Here is an 18,639-nt window from a genome sequence, read left to right as displayed (position 1 = left end):
ATTACATGTAGAGTAAGTAGAGTGAGCAGTTAGTCAGCAACAACTGAGACTTAATTTGGCAACCCACTAGCCATTGGCAATGAAGCTATCTAGATGGCATGCATTGGATAAAAGTATACGACTCAAATTATCATTAAGTGAAGGTAACTCATAATTATTTAGACATCACCAAGCTGACATGCGTGATAAATTCAACTTGAATCTGGTGGCCAAGCCATGGGAATGATGCCTCCATGTGTGAAACGTTTGTGATTAATTCAAATCAAATCTCAATTGATAAAAGGAAACTCGTGATTATTTGGATGCATTCATAAAAGAGCAATTGAAGTCTAATTCCACACATCATGATGGTTTAAATGAATTGGTTTTGTAAGTGAAGGATGCCACCAAGATGTATACAACTTGTCAATATGGGCCTGGCCCCTAAAGGAAACACCACAAGAGCCATATTGATTTTGATCGATTGAAGGCCACTCATGATTATTTGGACAAGATAATTGATCAAATGGAACATGTTCTTACCAAGCTGATAATACTTAGACACATGCATAAAAGAGCAACCTCATCTCCATACACAACTCTAGTTTCCCCACTACTCCACTGTTCACCATGCCTACTATCTACCAATGCCATCCCTCTTTTATCATCTTCTTCCTACAAAGAGGTCATGTTGCATTGCACTAATATTGTAATGTCATGTGTTGTGTTTAGGCTTTGTGTTCTTGAGGATTTTTGCTGAGAGGTCTCAACACCATCGACTTATTCCAGATGCACAAAGTCGGCTTGTATCTAGTTGTTTTCTATGGAGCCCATGTAGATGTCAATGGATTGATATAGAAATATTTATGGGAGAATTTGCTCATTTTGTCCCTTTTCCCCCTTGAACGTCCACATCTCCACCCTCCTCTCCACTTATGCATGATGGCCCTATTCTGTTTATGTACAACCTCCTTCAAAGGCTTGTATGGTGAGGCACTATTCCTTTTGAAGTGGAGCACCATTGATGGCTCCTTCAAAGGCTTGCACAGTGGGGTAGAATTCCTTTCAAAGTGGAGCTTTGTTGGTGGCCCTATTTATGTTTGACCTCCTTCAAAGGCTTGCATGGTAGGGCACCTTCTTCAAAATGCACCTCAAAATGCAAACTGCCATTGTAGGGCCCAAGGCTGACATAAAGAGCTCAATAATCTATTGCTAAATTTTGTCATAAAAGTTTTTAAATAATACAAACATATTTTTCTTTTATCATATTCTCTTGCCAAATGGTGAATGTGTTACAATAAAATTTTTGTAGTAGATTATGATTTTGTAGTAGAGTATGCGATGATAAGTTTTGTAGTCAAGAATAGATAGTTGACTTGGGCCACTTTTGGGATGCTAAGGGATTGCTAATGTACCCCTTGAACACACATGATAGTCTAAGTGCCCAAAAAGTGCTAAAAAGTGTCCAAAACTGTTCAACCTATGTCTAAAAATTACATTCCAACCACCACGGTGGTTGGGATTTCTAATATATCCTTGAACATGTGACTCAACACATCCAAATAATGCTCTTAAATCCTAAAATGTGAGTGTCTTTGTGCAATCATGATCATGCACTAAAAATGCCCAAAAAGTGCATTCCAACCACCATGGCGGTTGGGTTGCTCTAAGGGATTTCTAGTTTAGATATCCCCAAGAGATCTTTAAAAAACCCTCTAGGACTACTCAAGAGATATTTCAAAATCTTGTATCATGAGTATACAATAAAAGAGGTAAAAAGTGCCCAAAAACTGCTCACATAATGATAAAAATTTGCTTAAAAGTGGTCCGCAAAGCTCTTACATCCTAAAATATGAGTGCCTCTACGCTATCATGAGCATGTAGTAAAAGAGCTATTAAATTCTAAAGTGTCTATTGAGTACTAAGATAGCTAAGAGAAAGTAGTGGTTAATTTACTTCTCTTTGCACTAAAATAGCTATTTGAAAAAAAGCAAAAAGAGCTCTCGAGATCTCCAAGAACCAATCTGGTGGGCAATTGTGACCATTGTGATGGCTTTATATAGCCTTAAAAATGCTAAAACAACTCTCCTAGTAAACAAATGTGTTGGTGATAGTGTGAGGTGAACAAGGGTGGTGCTCCTATTGTGAAGTGAAGGTTGTCCACATTGTAAGCCATTGTAATGGTCACGCACAAGAAATAGTGTGATGGTACCACTTTTCCATGAGCTGCCACTTATCATGCATTGTATGCGTATCTGATAAAGGCATTGAGTGTCATGTGTTGAGCTCTGTACAATGTTTAGAATGACTATATGACCATGGAGTAAAGGCCTAGTGTGCCACATGTCAAGCTCTACATGATGTTCACAATTATTATGCCAACAAGCTCTAACACATCACATCTCATAATTATGCTAGTGTGGAAATCAATACATTGGGGAAAAATCCAATGAGAGCACAAGCCTATCCAAAATTTGAAATCTCACCCACCAATGCGTCATAGTGCAACCCAAAAAAATCCCTAAAAATAGTTTTACAATTGGCTACACCCAATCGTGCATCGGCCCAAAAGGGCTATCCTTTTTAGGGTGAAAGTATAATTCAATCATGGAATTAAATGCAAAAAAGGCATGCTCTCTAATGGACTTCAATAAAATAAGTTGCTTGAGTTCTATATTCCATGCACTAGCTAAAAGATTTCGTGCATGGACTATTAATTAAATTGTATCTTATTCCCTTGGTTTTAGAGCGTGCCCTTAAAAATGGTGCATTCAAAATGGCTAGGCCCTAGCCCTTCAATCATTTTTTCTGTGAGCTTCAACAAAATCACCATACATTTTGCAAAAAGAGGTTATTTCAAATGGAATGATTGATTCCAATTGGCCAACAATGACTTAGAGAGCCTAACTCTAAATTGCCAATTGTCTATGTTGATCCTTGTTCATTCCTTTGAAAATTCCCCTTGGAATCATCACACCATTCCCAAATTGGCCATAACCACAAATAAGTTAGCATCTAGAAAATATCTTCCATACCAATTTGTGCTCCCCCATCTCGATTAGGGATAAACTAAATGAGCATTATCAAGTGAGCAAAATACCATTCAAATCAAGCGTATTAGTCAACAAGAGAAGGGCTTGATGGTCAATTTGAAACTAAAAGAAAGTTATAGATTAAGTAATGGAAAAACTTGCTCACAAAGGCTTCATGCTTATGGATTACTTTCATTTTCTAGTGGAGAAATGTAACTATTATAGTAGAATAACAAATGTTATTGTTTCTCTATTTATTTAAGCCAACACACTACCAATAGTAGTGTAAAAGGCATCCACATGAACGTGAAACTATTTGTCCCAACATGATTACTTAAGCACCAAAACTATGGATCACTTTCTTGAAATTTTCAAACACAAGGAACTTTGCACAAACGTGAGAAGACATATCTAGTTATGGTCAATCAGATTGAGGCTAGTCTTGAGACTAAGAAGAGGAAAACTATTTTCAACCTCCACCTTTATGTATATTCCCCCATTGTGTAAATGAGAAAGTTCAATTGAAGCTAGGTGTCCAAGGAGGGAGGGACGGAGGGAGCAAGAGAGAGAGAGAGAGAGAGAGAGAGAGAGAGAGAGAGATTATCAAACGATGGTAATGTTTGCAAGACATTTTGTGTGTTTGTAGAATAATAATAGTTTGGTTGTAATTTCCAAAGAATGGGATTATTTTTGGTGTTTGTTGTTGGCATAGTTATAGAACTACCTAGCATAAAATACTTGAATCTTGTAAGTTTCCTTTGAGACTAATTTTTGAGTATCCTGGCTATGCATTATTCTCTATTTTGGGGTTGAAGGTTTAAACCCAAAAAAATCTTGTACTTGTATTAAAAATGTACATTCAATCCCTTTCAATAGATTGTTAATGCTTTGTTAATCACAACAATAACTAAGAGACCTAAGGTCAACATGTCTTAGTTATTCTCACCAGTCAGATGGACTTTAACAACAAATCAAAGACTCCAACTTTGATACATGTCTAGTCAGTTCCTTACTCACTTTGGTAGATGGTGTTATTAATTACTCAAAACTTCCTTTAGCGAGAAATAATTATAGTCAAAGTCTGGTGTGAACAAAAATTATGACATGGAGATTGTCAAAACTATAAGTTTGTAGAGTCCTACAAACAAGGTAACAATACTATACCATGATATAAAGTTTTTTTTTGAGTTGTGGCTATTTGAGCCTTAAAGTTGTGTGTATGATTTCTTATTGGTATAAATTAACAAGATCTTTTATGGCTTGTCAGAAACTTGCATGAATGTGCTATAGAGCATTATTGTTATGCTATGGAAACTAGTAGAAGAAACCAACTACAGACCATATTTAGAGCATTTGGATTGACTCTTTGTAAAATTTTGGTACTTCTTTTTGGAGGCTTATGATTCCAACAGTATTAAGTTTGGTGTGACAGCTAAAGTAATGCGTCAATTCAATCTAGACCTTGAAAATGTTGTAATGGAATCATTGAGTTATAATTAGCAACTCTATCAAAAAATTGTTCACTTTGGTACACAATGGAGATTTATGTTTTTTCGCTGTACATGGTGAAAGTTGGTGACTCTTATATTGCATTTCCCCCCTTATATATTGCAACAAGGAAAAGGTTGCAAATGAAGAGCATCAAAAAGCCTCTTGAAGAGGCATCATGCTAGTTCCAATAAGAGGTATCCATAGCACATAATATTGTGAGCGAATTCATACCAAGGATCTATGGGGTTGTCTAGGCTAACCATTATGACTATTTATCCAAATCTTATATGTTACATTGGGCATGATAATAAGCTAAGTAAGATGTATTATTTGACATGTATTTGTTGCTATTCCCATAAACTAGCAAAGTTAAACTAACTTTTGAGGAAGGGAAAATCATTAACTTTTTCATTGTGACCAAATTTGAAAATCATGTAATCAACATGACCATGGGTTGCTATGAGTCAAAACTCTTCTATCTATAACAATGACAATGGTGAAGATGTCATACTTCATTGACAAATTCATTTCATCTACACACAACTAAAGATACATAATTATGTTTGATGTTCTTACCTTGAGCATCCATTAGATGAGACTTTATTACTTAAACCATTCAATGAAAATGTTCTTTTGTCACAACTTAGAGATAGGTACAAAAACAAAATTTATTACATAAATGAGGCTAAAAAATGACAATGACCTCAATTTTTGTGCATGGTCTAGCTCCATTGGAATCATCAAATAGGATTTCATGTTTGAATTGTGTTCAAGTTTTGACAAGCCTACACTTTCTTAAAGAAAGGTATAGAAGGCACATAAACACCTTTAATTCAACCTTGAGTTTTGTACTGCAATCCAATAGGATAGTTTATCCCATGCCCTTATCTTATGTAGCTACCTTGTATTGCACATCTTACCTCAACAAATGGATAGCACCATAACAAAATACATGAAAGAAACCATGCAACCATGTGCTCAAAGCAATGTATAAATGCACAAACACTTGTGAAGAATGAGAAACTCATTCCTAAATGCATAACAAATGATCAAATTTGAGAATGAAAGCATATAGTTTGCTTTGTAACCATATGCATAACCACTTGTCTGATTATCTATGGAACCAATAAGCGAGGGGAAAATATGCCTGACGGATAAGTTTCTTTGATAGGTGACTAGCCCATGCAAGAGATTGCAAACCATAGGAAAATTTATGGCTTGTTTACCATTCTTCGACTCCACCAGAACATTAAGGTTGTTTACACACCAATGACATGCCTTGATGTGGTTGCCAAGTGTACCCACTTGATTCATTGCACAAAAACGGGAGCACACATGAGGTCAACCCGCCCACCCTCGCTCGTGACAAAGGATTTGAACCCTACGAAAATGTAACCAAGTGGGTCATCATGCTTGCTTGTCAGTATTACTTCCTTTCTTTAATGTGTTGTCCACTTTTGGGTGTTTACAGATAGCTACCTGCCCACAAAATCATGTTGGCAGTGTAGGTGGGCAACCAGTGTAGCAGACGAGGGCCATGTCAGCGTGTGTTTACACACCAGTGCTAGTTTTAGAATTGTCTTGGAGCGCGCATTGAATGCAGAGCTAGAAAGTGGTCAAGGAGGGAAATGTTGTGATTGGGTAGGCAGATGGTGTCTATTGCTTGGGCGTGCTTGGGCGAGCACGGATGCCCAAAGCTGGAAAATGAGCTTTTGGGCTCGAATGAGCATATCCACATTGACATTTTTCAAATTGGGCTTCCACCGAGTCTCTAACCTATTCCGATATGGGTGGCCTTATGTGTCACCCTCATTGGTTGAAGTAAAGACAAGCTTGGGCTTCCACCATACTCTCTATGTAAACACTCCGGGTGCCCTAACGTACATTCTCTAAGTAGTGGTTAAAGGTGATTAATCACGTTTAACAATCAAATGACTGCTTGCTTGCTGAGGAGGTTTAAGAGAGCTAGCCTTTTTATCTGTTTCTAAGAAGGAAGAAGGAAGCTTGAGTAGAAATCCAGCAGAGACAAGGTTGAATCCCTACTGGCTCGCACTTCAATCAGGTCTGTTTTTTTGCGATCCTTCATCTCCCCACTTCTTTCCCTGATTGGCTTTGCAATCTCTTGAACTACAATCCATCTCTGTGAATTTGTAGACGCCTCACACGTTCCCCTCCCTCCTTGCTTTGCATCGGATGGCTGTCACCGACGAAACTGTTCGTCGCGTTGCTGCCCTCACCGAGTACCGCAAGAAGCTTTTGCAGCACAAAGAATTGGATTCGCAAGTCCGCACCTGTAAGTCTCTCGGGGCATTGCTTACGTGCATCTGCGATTTCGTAGCTCTTGTTCACCGTGGGTGAAAGTTCCCTACATTTTGGCTTTTCAATGATCTTGACACAGTAAGGCAGAAAACATTTTTGAAGCGGCAGGGGTCAATGAAGGACTTTTTATGGTAACGCGTCCTGCTCTGAGTAATTTAGGCATGACGTTGGGCTGTTGATTAGCGAGCAGAAAAGTTTAACACTTAGATTCCTGCGTCTCCGAAAAGTGATTCGTGCGTTTCTGAAACTATTTGAGCACTGTAACCTCCCATGAACGTGGAAACTGGCGTCTAATGATTTTGGAAGGTAATCAACATTCGTAGTATTCCGTTTGGGTGCACTGGACTTGCTCTATTGCCTCTATATGACGCGCAGCTCTGCTGTGTTGGCCAGCTCTTTAGTGGTCAAATTGTTGTAGGCCAAAGCAATTGAGCAGAACAATGTCATGATAAATTATTATTAGGACATTGTTAGCGGTCACGTATTTCACGATTAATAACTTTGACTTAGTGTTCTCTAGGGTTGTCCGCACCTTTACATCACTTCATACCTGGCGTTCTACTTCAGGATCGTTGTTTGCTTGTATAGAAGGGGAGAAAAAGTTACACTTTGGGCTGCATGACCAATTTATGGTTGAAGGCGGGGAAAAAGTATTTGGCCCTAAAGTACAGTTTCTTTTATGTAATTCAGTTAGGATGATGTATTCTCCAAAGGTCACAATCCTCTCCCATGTAATTCAAGGCTGTCGGACAGTAGAGAGCCGCTTGCTGTAGCCAACTCCCTGCAGTGGAAGACTTTAAGCTAGGGTTCCTACAATGCGTAAAACAACTCTCACTCTGTCCCTTGTGCACCCAAGTATTACTGAAGTAACTTGCAGCACATACTTAGATCACCTACATGGAGTAGAACAACCAAATCATGTAGAATATATTGCACAAAATGGGCAAACCCTAATATAAAATGGTGTGCTTACCGTATTGCCACATGGCAATCAGTGTGCTGTCTAGATGTGGACCATAGGCATGTTGCCTTCTACCTTAGTAGAATACCTCTAACATACGTCAGCCTGCCTGCTTCAATGGAGCGTCAGCCGACTGCCAAGATGCTGCTTCAAAGCCTCTCCTTTCAGGTCTGCTCCCAGTTGTAGTCCTGCTGCCAAGAGAGTGCCCTCCTGAATGGATCCGTAGACCTCCCTGCTACTCTGCTGTGCAGCCAACGTGTGAGGCACAGAATGAATACCAAGACCTCCCTCACTCAATTATTCTTGGGGTAATTCAAGCAAAGCTAAAAAGGAGTGGTAGGTAGATGTTAGGTCCTAGGTTAGGACATCCATGATGTTATGTCATGGGCAAGGGTTAGAGATTTTTAAGGGGTCACAGGATGTGGCAAGCCAACATCCATCATGCATCAAGGGAATGGTTGCCACATGGCACCAATGATTGGGTTTCAATGCCCAAATTTTTGTTTTATTGCTTGGAATCAAAATTTACAAGGGTATTTTGGGCTTTATACAGGGTGCACATAACATCACGGAAGAATGCTCTAGGGCTACTAATCTCCCTCCCTTCTAGGTTGCCAATGTTGGTTCCTCTCTTTTGAAGACTCTTGTTGTATGTTGTCTAGGCCTACCTGCCTATGGCTGCACTACCTGAGGTGTTTTGGTGTATTTTGCTGCCCTCCTTCGGTTTGAGTTAGCATCTCTTGATGTATCATATGAGTGAGGGCCTTTGTTGTGGGTGTGCCCGCCCATGTGGGGAGGATTCGAGGCTACTTGCAGGCCGCGATGGGGGCGCATAGGTTGCGGGCAGGGCAAGGGGTGCTTGGCAGTTTACATCTGCCCACCCAAGGCTCTCCTTGGTGCTGCCAAGTGGGTGCCACCTAGGCACCATGCGCCTTGGTTGGAGGGCCAGCCAAGCCCCCAACCAGGTCGGGTTACACCCGACCTTGGGTCCGCTAGGTCGGCTGGTAGGGAAGCCCCTATAAATAGGGCCTCTTTCCCTTTGTTGTATCATCTCAGTCTTGGAGGTTTTGCCCAGTAGTAGATGTGGAGGGCACTTGGAGCCAGCAACTTGCGTTGAGTTTCGAGCTGCGGTTCGGAGTGTTAAAGAGAAGTGTAAGGAGGTGTGGACTGTTTGGGTGTCGAGCAAGGGGTGACGTGTTTGAAGGGTGTTTTCAAATCGGAGAGGTGGTGTTTCCAGGGCCGAGATAGCAAAGGGGTGAAGGTGTTTTAGGCTACAAGCCTCTTCATTATCTTCTCCAGCCCTTTCCTCTCTCCTTCCTTCAATCCCCTTCTCTACTTTATTTTCCATTCACCCTCCTCCTCAATTCTATTTCTTTTCCTTCCGACATGGCTACCCTAGTTGAGATGGCTGAGAACAAGGTGAGGATTCCAGTATTAATTGCTGAAATTGAAATCAAGTTGACTTCAATTCCAGGCACAAAAAGAACATTTGTCAGAGAAACAGGATGGCTTGAAATGGATGTGAGCTGCACATCTCCAATTCCTTTTACAGCATATAAAGCATGATTAGCAGATGCGACAGTCCCCCCTCGAGGTGCATCAGCTAAAGAATGAAACAACTGTCTACAAGATGTGACATGCTTGGAAGCACCACTATCAAAGTACCAGGACTGAGCATCATTAGCAGTAAAGAATGCATCAGCTTTGGAGGGATCAAATGAGCAATGGACAGCCCATGCCCAATCATCTTGAAGAGCATGTGCATGTGAAGCATCTTCCGGCTCATGGGATTCAATAGCATGAGAGGCGTTAACTGTCCATCCTACTTTCTTTTTCTCCGAAGCAATGCGCTTCCTGCATTCTGAAATGTCATGTCCAGGCTTGCAACAATAGTTGCATCTTTTCTTCTTTGACTTATCTGCTGTATTTTTAGATGCATGGGAGGAATTGCAGCTACTATGCGCAGATTTTGGCTTGCCCATAGGCTTGGAAGCCTTGCCTCTTCTTGTCTGCTGTGAAGCAAATGCATGATCAGGAATAATGGCTTGTCTATTAGCTCTACTTTGCTCTTCCTGCAAAAGCAAAGTAACTAGCTGATCAAAAGAATAGTGGTCTGGATTACCCATGGCCACTAATCGAAGGGTTGTAGCAAACCCTTGATATGTATTTGGCAGTCCATTCAATGTGGTATTGACAAGCTGTGAATTTGGCACCACCTCATTAATGTTGGCAAGTTGTTCCATGAGGTCCTTGACCTTTGTCAGGTATGCATCCATAGAGTCACCTTCATTCATGCTGACTTCTTGTAATTGCCTTCTCAAATATGCAACACGTGTCTCATTGTGAATCTGATAGAGAGAAGCCAATTTATCCCAAGCATCCTTTGCTGTCCTGCAAGACCGGATGTGTGGAATAATGATTTTCTTGCATGATAAAGCAATACATGAATGTGCATTCGCATCTCTTGCATCCCATCCCATCTTGTATGTTCCTGAGTTGGAAGAGTAGTAGTAGGAGTGCTAGAAGATGAGGCATCAGGAGGAGTATCCCATACAGAGGGACCAGCAGTAGAGGCAACCACTGTAGCATTGGCTGGCCTCAGATCAAGCCCAGAAACAATATCCCACAAATGCTTTGCAACGGATAAGACCACATCGGATAGTTGGTGCCATCCAATTTACCATCTTCACGAAGAACGCCAAATAGATCTTGATTATTCCCAGCCATAGCAAATATGATACCGAAAGAGACCTGAAAACCCAAAAGCCTCAAGGCTATCACTGCAAAAAGCTGGCTGTCCAAAAATGACAGCAAATATCTGCAAATTTCTGACCCGAATCAAAGGGCAAATGCAGATCTAACCCAAATGTGACTGTGGCAAGCAATGTTCACTGCAAAAGCAGCAAATTTGGCAAAAGCCTCAAATTTATTGAGGGCAAATAGGCCAAAAAGAGGGCAAATGCAGAAAAGTCCCAAATTTTGCTGAAATTTTTGCAAATGTGACCCAATGTATGCGAATCTGACCCAATGTATAGCCTCAAGGCTTGAAACTGTAAAAATATGAGTTACTGTTCCAAACACCAGTTGAAATTGAGCTCCCAACACAAAAGCCCCAAATTTTGTTGACCGGAGTGATGACGTGGCACAATGTGACAGTCCTGAACCTGAAATTAACTGAAAACTTCAATTTTTGGAAGGATTTCAGTTGTCCACCTTGTCAAAAGTATTGTATTGACAGGTTGAAGGTCCAGATGTCAAAAGCCCTAAATTTTTCTGTTGGAAATTAGGGTTTGACAGTAAAAACTGTCAAAAAATAGTAAAATACTGCAAGAAATTTAACGTGTGCCAAATGCTGTACCAAATCGTGGAGTAAACACAATTGTACGGATGCCAGTACGGTAATAGGTACTATGCCTGTTGAAATCCCCATCACGCTCTTTGAAATCCATCTCGCTCCTCTGAGAGACAGTAATTTTTGTGAACGAAACTTCCTTTGTAATAACCAGCAAGTACACTTTCTTTTCAGCTCTCTCTCTCTCTCTCTCTCTCTCTCTCTCTACAGAGACACTAGGGCCCAAGACAACATGTCGGGCTGGACCCCCCCGAAGGTATTTTATTACTTGAAGAGAATCTGTTACAGAAATTCAGCGTAGAGCTGTCTGGTACACACACATTCAAAACGTGAAAAATCCCCCTTTTATTACAAGAGCTTCAAGCTCATTTTAAATTGGCAACATGCCACTTGTCTAAAATCTAGAGTAAGTCCTATTACATGCCACTAGGGGCCACTCTGGAGTCTTCAAAGCACTTGGTCACACGAACCGCCTCCTAGATGCTTGTCAAGCTCCCGTAGCGCTTAGGAAAAATAACTCTTCCTAGTACCTGCAACAATTAATTAAAGCGCACCACCATGGCACCCATTAATTGTTAGCGCTTTGCATGCAAATAACACACTGTGGACTAATTCTAGTCACGGTGGGCGTCCCCACTGAATACATGTGCACACCTAAACAAATATTAAAAAAAAAAGATTTATTCTCTGGTTGACCGGAGTCAACACTCTTGATTATAATTAAGGAGCTTTGACCAAGGGTCGAGGCGCCTTAATTATAGCCAAGTCTCTCCAACCGAAGTTGGCACAACTCTCCAACTGAAGTTAGCACATCTTGGTTAACCAGAGTTAACCCTCTTGGCGTATGCCAAGTCTTGTTGACCGAAGTCAACACTCTCTGACCGTAGTCAGCTTTGTAGTTCTCTGGTTAACCACAGTTAACCCTCTTGGTAATAAACCAAGTCTCCTTGACCAAAGTCAGGTTTACTTGACTAGAGTGAAGTATCTTTGACCATAGTCAATCCCTTGACCATTAAAAGAACTATTTGACCATAATTAACACACATAAAACACTTTAATTATGATCAAATAAATGGTCAACTGTACTTTGACTTCGGATATTTACATTGTGGTGACATCCCCTCGGCTTCTATTCAATTGACCTCAACTGAAAAGCTTCCTTGTAAACATCCAAAAGCTGTGGAGAGTCAGATAACATGTCTTCGTCCATCCACTTGGCATCTAATGTCGTATAATTTTTGAATTTTACAAGATACCTGTAAAACTCCTTACCCTGAGGGCCTTTGCGCACATTATCACAATTTGCTCTGGTTGAAGGACCTCCTCCAGCTCATCCACTTCTGGTGGATCCTCTGATACTGGTTCTGTAGGGTCTGGTCCTTGGAATTTCTTTAGAAGACTCACATGGAATGCATTGTGAATCCTCCAATGCTCTGGCAATGCTAATCTGCATGCAACCTCATTTATTCTTTCTGTAACCCTGAAAGGGCCATAGTATCTGGGAGATAACTTTGCATACACTTTCTGTTTGCCTTTAAACTTGCGGAGCCTAGCTTTTTCAAACTTCAAAAGTCTAACTGTCTTCTATGCTTATCTGCAGCTCTTTTATGTTTCTCTTGAGATCTTTCAATTGCTGTCCGGACTTGGCTGTAAGCTGTTTGGAGGTCTCTCACAAACTGATCAGCTGCAAATATTTCATCTTTGGTCCTCAATATAGGTGGCAAAATCACTTTCCCATATATGACCTCAAAAGGGGCTTTCCCTGTAGAGCTATGTATTGTATTATTGTAAGCAAACTCTACCAACGGTAGGTACTTTTCCCAGTTTGAACTTTGGTCACCCACGTAGCATTTCAGCATATCCAAAACTGTAGAATTTGCTACTTCACTTTGACCATCTGTCTGGGGATGGAAAGAAGAAGAAAAATTCAAATTCGTCCCCATGTTATCAAATAAAGCTCTCCAGAATAGACTGGTCATTCTAGGATCTCGATCACTAACAATGGACTTAGGCATACCATGATGTTTAAAAATCTGTACCATGAAAAGCTTAGCCATATGATCTGCCTTTATGGTTTTGCGAACCGGAATGAAATGAGCTTGCTTGCTGAATCTATCAATGATAGTCCAAATCCCATCATTCCCTGACTTTGATCTTGGCAAATCAAAAATAAAGTCCATTGTAATACTTTCCCATGGTGCCTGAGGCACGGGAAGAGGCATAAGTAGGCCAGGTGCCTTCCGTCTATCATACTTCACTTTCTGACACGTAAGGCATTCAGTAACAAACTGATGTATATCTTTTCGCATCCCTGGCCAAAAGAAATACCTCTCTAGTGCTAGAGTTGTTGCTGTAATTCCTCTGTGTCCAGCATGAAGGGGGAAGGTGAGTGGGAGAAGTACAAGAGGGAGAGAGTGAGACTCAAAACATGCGGGTGTGAAGTGATGAGCCACACCACAAACTCGTAAGTTTTATTAGGATTAGGTTTTCCCCCTATGACTGTCTTAAGACAGTCATAGGTGTCATATCTTTAATAAAGGGGTGGCAATGTGCCTTTACCCCAACAACCTCCCACCTAAAGGCCAATATGCCTAAAGGGGAGAAAAGAATAAAAATTACAGCAATATACAGTTACTGTATACAAGACCATAAAATAAGAGTGGTCTCATCCTAATCCCATGATGTGGCGGCAATGTGCAAACCGCTCTGTAGGCAAGCTCTTAGTGAGCAAATCTGCAAGATTATCATCAGTATGCACCTTCACAAGCTCAAGTCGCTTGTCTTCCAGTACCTCCCTGATGAAATGATATTTCACATCTATGTGCTTGGTCTTGTGATGAAAGACCGGATTCTTTACCAACATGATAGCACTCTGACTATCACAATGCAAAACTGGCATATCTCCTGTAATGCCCAAGTCTCCCACCAGCCGAGTAAGCCATATTGCTTCCTTGCAAGCCTCAGTGGCTGCAACATATTCAGCTTCAGTAGTTGACAGTGCAACACATTTCTGCAACCGAGACACCCATGATATAGCACCTCCTGCAAATGTGAAAATATAACCGGTAGTAGACTTCCGGTTATCTGCATTCCCTGCATAGTCTGAATCTGTAAAATCATGCACCAATGCATCCTGCCTACCATAGCATATGCACAAGTCTTTGGTACCCTTGAGATACCTCAAGACACCTTTCACTGCTTCCCAGTGCCGCTTGCCTGGATTTGCCATATACCTGCTGATGACTCCCACCGCAAAAGCAATATCCGGACGAGTGGCAACCATGGCATACATCAAAGAACCAACTGCAGATGCATACGGAACCTTGGCCATTTCAGCCTTATCATCATCTGATCTGGGGCTGTCCTTACTGCTGAGTTTTAAATGTGGAGGCAATGGGGTACTAATAGACTTCCCCCCCTCCATTTTAAACCTCTGCAGTACTTTGTCAATATACTCCTTCTGTGACAGAAACAAAAGTCCCTTGGACCTGTCACGAGTAATCCGCATGCCAAGAATATGGTTGGCATCACCCAAGTCTTTCATGTCAAAAGACTTATGCAGTTGTTTCTTTAAAGCACTAATCTCATGCTGAGATTTACTGGCAATCAGCATGTCATCCACATATAGAATGAGTAGCATCAAACTGCCATCCTTTGCCCGTTTGGTGTACAAGCAATGATCGGTTTCACACCTATGATACCCTTGGGACTGCATGAAGGCATCAAACTTCTTGTACCATTCTCTTGGTGCCTGCTTGAGTCCATACAAGCTCCTTTTGAGCTTACACACAAGCTGCTCTTTCCCTTTAACAGCATATCCCTCTGGCTGACTCATATAGATCTCATCATGGAGATCTCCGTGAAGAAAAGCAGTCTTCACATCCATCTGACATAAATCCATGTCCTCATGAGCAACAAGAGCTAACACTGCTCTCAAAGTAGTCATCTTGACTACAGGGGAAAAGATCTCATCAAAGTCAATACCTTTCTCCTGCTTAAATCCCTTGGCAACCAATCTGGCTTTATACCTCGGTAAAGCATTTGAATCCACTTTGACTTTGTAAACCCACTTGCATGGCAAAACCTTTCTGCCTGCAGGTAGCTGCACCAAGTCCCATGTATCATTTTGAAGTAGAGAGTCCATTTCAGACTGCATGGCTTTCTCCCACTTCCTTTTCTCTGTTCTTCCCATAGCTTCCTTGAAGCTGGAAGGCTCACCACAATCTGTCAGCATGATAAAATCAGCCACATTGTTGGCTCCTGGAACAAACCTGTCAGGGGGCCGTTGTACACGGGTGCTCCTCCTAACAAAATGTTCTGGATTAGGCTGCTGTCCAGCCTGTTCGTCATGCATGACGGGTGGCTGTACCACCATATCTGGCTGTTCTACAGCCCCATCTGCTGGCATATCCAGTGGTGCATCATTGGCAAAATTATATGGCTGATTTCCAGCCTGTATACCCTCTTGAACAGGGTTATCTGCAGCAGCCTGCTGCTGCATATAAAAGGGCATTCTTTGCTGTCCAACATCATCATAAATAACCCTCCTGTATTCCACAGGTTGCACGGGTTCCTTGTGTACACTATCCTCTTTAAAGATGACATCATTGCTGCGTATAATCTTCCGTTTAACGGGATCCCATAACCTGTACCCCATTTCACCTTCGTCACCATAACCCATGAAGATGCATCTGAAAGACTTTGGCTCCAGTTTGGTGCGCAGTTCTTTGCGTACATGAGCAAAGCACTCGCAGCCAAATACACGTAAGTGCTTATATGAGGGTGGCTTGCCAGACCACACCTCCTCTGGCACTTTCAACTCCAAAGCCTTGTTTGGCGACCTGTTAATAATGTGAACTGCTGTTTGCACGGCTTCTGCCCAAAAGCCATGGGGCAATGCAGCATAAGACAACATACATCGAACCTTCTCCTGAATAGTTCGATTCATTCGCTCACTTACACCATTTTGAGATGCATTATGAGGGGCTGTGAGTTCCTGTTTGATGCCCTTAGCTTCGCAAAACTGCACAAAAGCATGTGACACATACTCACCCCCATTATCGGATCTGAGGCATTTCAGCCTGCGACCTGTCCGATTCTCAACCTGAGCGACAAACTTCTTGAAAGCAGCTAAGGCATCGCTTTTATGCTTCAAGAAATAGACCCACACTCTGCGTGTGGCATCATCAATAAAAGTAATGAAATACTTTGCACCCCCTAGTGATAACTGTGGCATCTCACACAAATCAGTGTGCACTAGATCAAGCGGTGCTCTATTCTGGGGAGTTCTCCTCTTATGAGGAGTCATAGAATGCTTGCCAAATATGCAATGATCACAAGTAGGCAAATCTGAAAAAGAAAGAGACAGCAGATAACCCAAACGTGACAGTTCTTGCATTCCTTTAACAGACATGTGTCCCAACTGGCTATGCCACAATGAAACCTTTGGCAGCTCGGTTATGGCAACAACATGATTACCTACACTGGAAACATAAAGAGGGTACAAGGTATCACTCTTAAAACCCTCAGCCACTACAACCTGGCCATCAGTAATCACCCATTTGGAATCCCCAAATGTGGTGTGGTAACCACTGTCATCCAATAAGCCAGTGCTAATCAGATTTTTCTTGATTTGCGGCACATGGCGAACACCATCAAGCATAAAAGTGCATCCATCAGGGAACACTATCTGTATACTGCCAATCCCTGCAATCTGACATGCATAGTTGTTCCCAAGGTGAACAACTCCATGAGTACCTGTGTAGGAAGTAAACCACTCCCTATGAGGAGTAACATGAAAAGAAGCACTTGAATCCAAGAGCCAGGTGTGCATGTCATGGCCATCAATAACCAAGGTATGTGCAATTACAGCAGAAGAACATAATACCTCATGTCTGTCACTGTCACTGTCCTCTGCTGCAACATTCACTGCATCCAAGTCATCTACCTTGGCCTTGCCTTTGCCTTTACTTCCACTGCCTGCATCCTTTACTTCAGCCTTCTTGGCTTTCTGATCCCGTATAAACTTGAAGCACTTAGACTTCACATGTCCCTTCTTGCCACAATAAAAGCATTCAATATCCTTTTTACCACGGGACTGACTTCGGGATTTGGACTTACTAGCAGATCTCCCCTTCTGCTGAGTCCTGCCTCTTTCCTGTACCTACAAAGCATTTGAAGACTTGCTGCCCGCATTATTTTTCCTGCTCATCTCCTCCATGAGGAGAGAGCTCTCTACATCAGCATATATAAGAGTGACATTCGAATTAGACAAGGTGGTCTTGAAAGTGTCCCAACTCTCAGGAAGGGTACACAACAAGAAAGTAGCCTTGAACTCCTCATCAAGGTTCAACCCCTGTGCAATCAGCTGTGTAAAGATGGCATTGAACTCACTCAAGTGTGAGGTCATAGCTGTACCTTCCTTCATGCGAAGATCAACCAGCTTCTTCAACCAATACACCTTACTGGCTGAACTCTTTTGGGCATACAACTCTGCTAGCCTCTGCCATACACCATAAGAGGTCTTTTCAGCCTGAACATTGTACACAAGAGAATCACTGAGAGTAAGCGTGATAGCAGCCCTCGCGGACAGATCTAGCTCCTCCCATTCATCATCTGACATCCCAGATGGCTTGACACCCTTCACCCTTATGGGCTTAGAAATCTTCTTAAGCAGAAGTACATTCAAACACTGTTCTGCCCATAATGCATAATTGTGTGCCCCTTCCAACTTCTTTATGTTCAGAATTGATGATTCACTTCCCCCTGATGCCATATCAGATAAGGAAAGTACCTGACTCCCTGTAAGTCAAGAAAGACTGAATAAAATTCTGATTTCTCAGAAAAAACCTGCTCTATCAAGAGCCAAGAGCACTCACAATAGTGCTGTTTTTTTTACTGTCAGAAAATCTGCAGCACAACAGAAAATTTCTCTCCAGTTACTGTACCTTCTGACACACTGTACCGTGCTCAAATAGGCATAAAAAACAGTAATTTCAGAATGCTGCAGCTGCTCCACAAGTGCTTTAACAGTGCATCATCAGCTGACAAGGCACAAAACACTGCTGTAAACACTGCTGCACTGCTGTCCTGATCACTTCTCCCACCTCAGATGAGGTATTGCATTGATTTAATATGCATAAACCACTTGGCATATACTGTTTTGTTTACCGAAAAAAAAAGAGCTCCAGACACTTCAGCCTGTCACAAAACCTGCAACAGAAAATGGGATAAATCCCAAGCAATTACCCTCCTGCCAAGGGAATAAAATGCATCTGAAGATCTCTGACAGTAACCCAAGTGCTCTCAAGCAAAATCTGGGCAAAAGCCCCTTGATCTGACACTTGTACCAAGTGAAAACAACCTCAACAATGAGGGATAAGGCATACAATGTGCAACTCTCTCTGACAAAATCAACTAACAGTGTAATGCAAATACTGCCCTGTGTAGAAATGACATACACAGATCCCAACGTACAAACACTCAATGAGGAACCTTTTGAGCAC

The 18,639-nt window shown here is 41.7% G+C and overlaps 1 protein-coding gene across 1 annotated transcript in view; it reads left to right on the top strand.

Annotated features, from left to right (window-relative positions):
- The first annotated feature begins 6,408 nt into the window (after positions 1 to 6,408).
- The window catches only part of LOC147881099 (26S proteasome regulatory subunit S10B homolog B), a 30,088-nt gene continuing 17,857 nt past the window's right edge, over positions 6,409 to 18,639 (top strand). The window contains exons 1-2 of the mRNA XM_087402454.1: positions 6,409 to 6,564; positions 6,657 to 6,795. Of these exons, the coding sequence (XP_087258580.1) occupies positions 6,696 to 6,795 (100 nt within the window). The 5' untranslated portion in view covers positions 6,409 to 6,564; positions 6,657 to 6,695. The remainder of the gene's footprint in view (positions 6,565 to 6,656; positions 6,796 to 18,639) is intronic.

Source organism: Dipteris shenzhenensis, chromosome 31, assembly GCF_047967505.1.
Source record: "Dipteris shenzhenensis isolate YYH24624 ecotype China chromosome 31, Dip_SZ_1.0, whole genome shotgun sequence".
Lineage (NCBI taxonomy): Eukaryota > Viridiplantae > Streptophyta > Polypodiopsida > Gleicheniales > Dipteridaceae > Dipteris > Dipteris shenzhenensis.
Note: the sequence above shows the minus strand (reverse complement) of the source record. Positions and strands in the feature narration are given on the sequence as shown.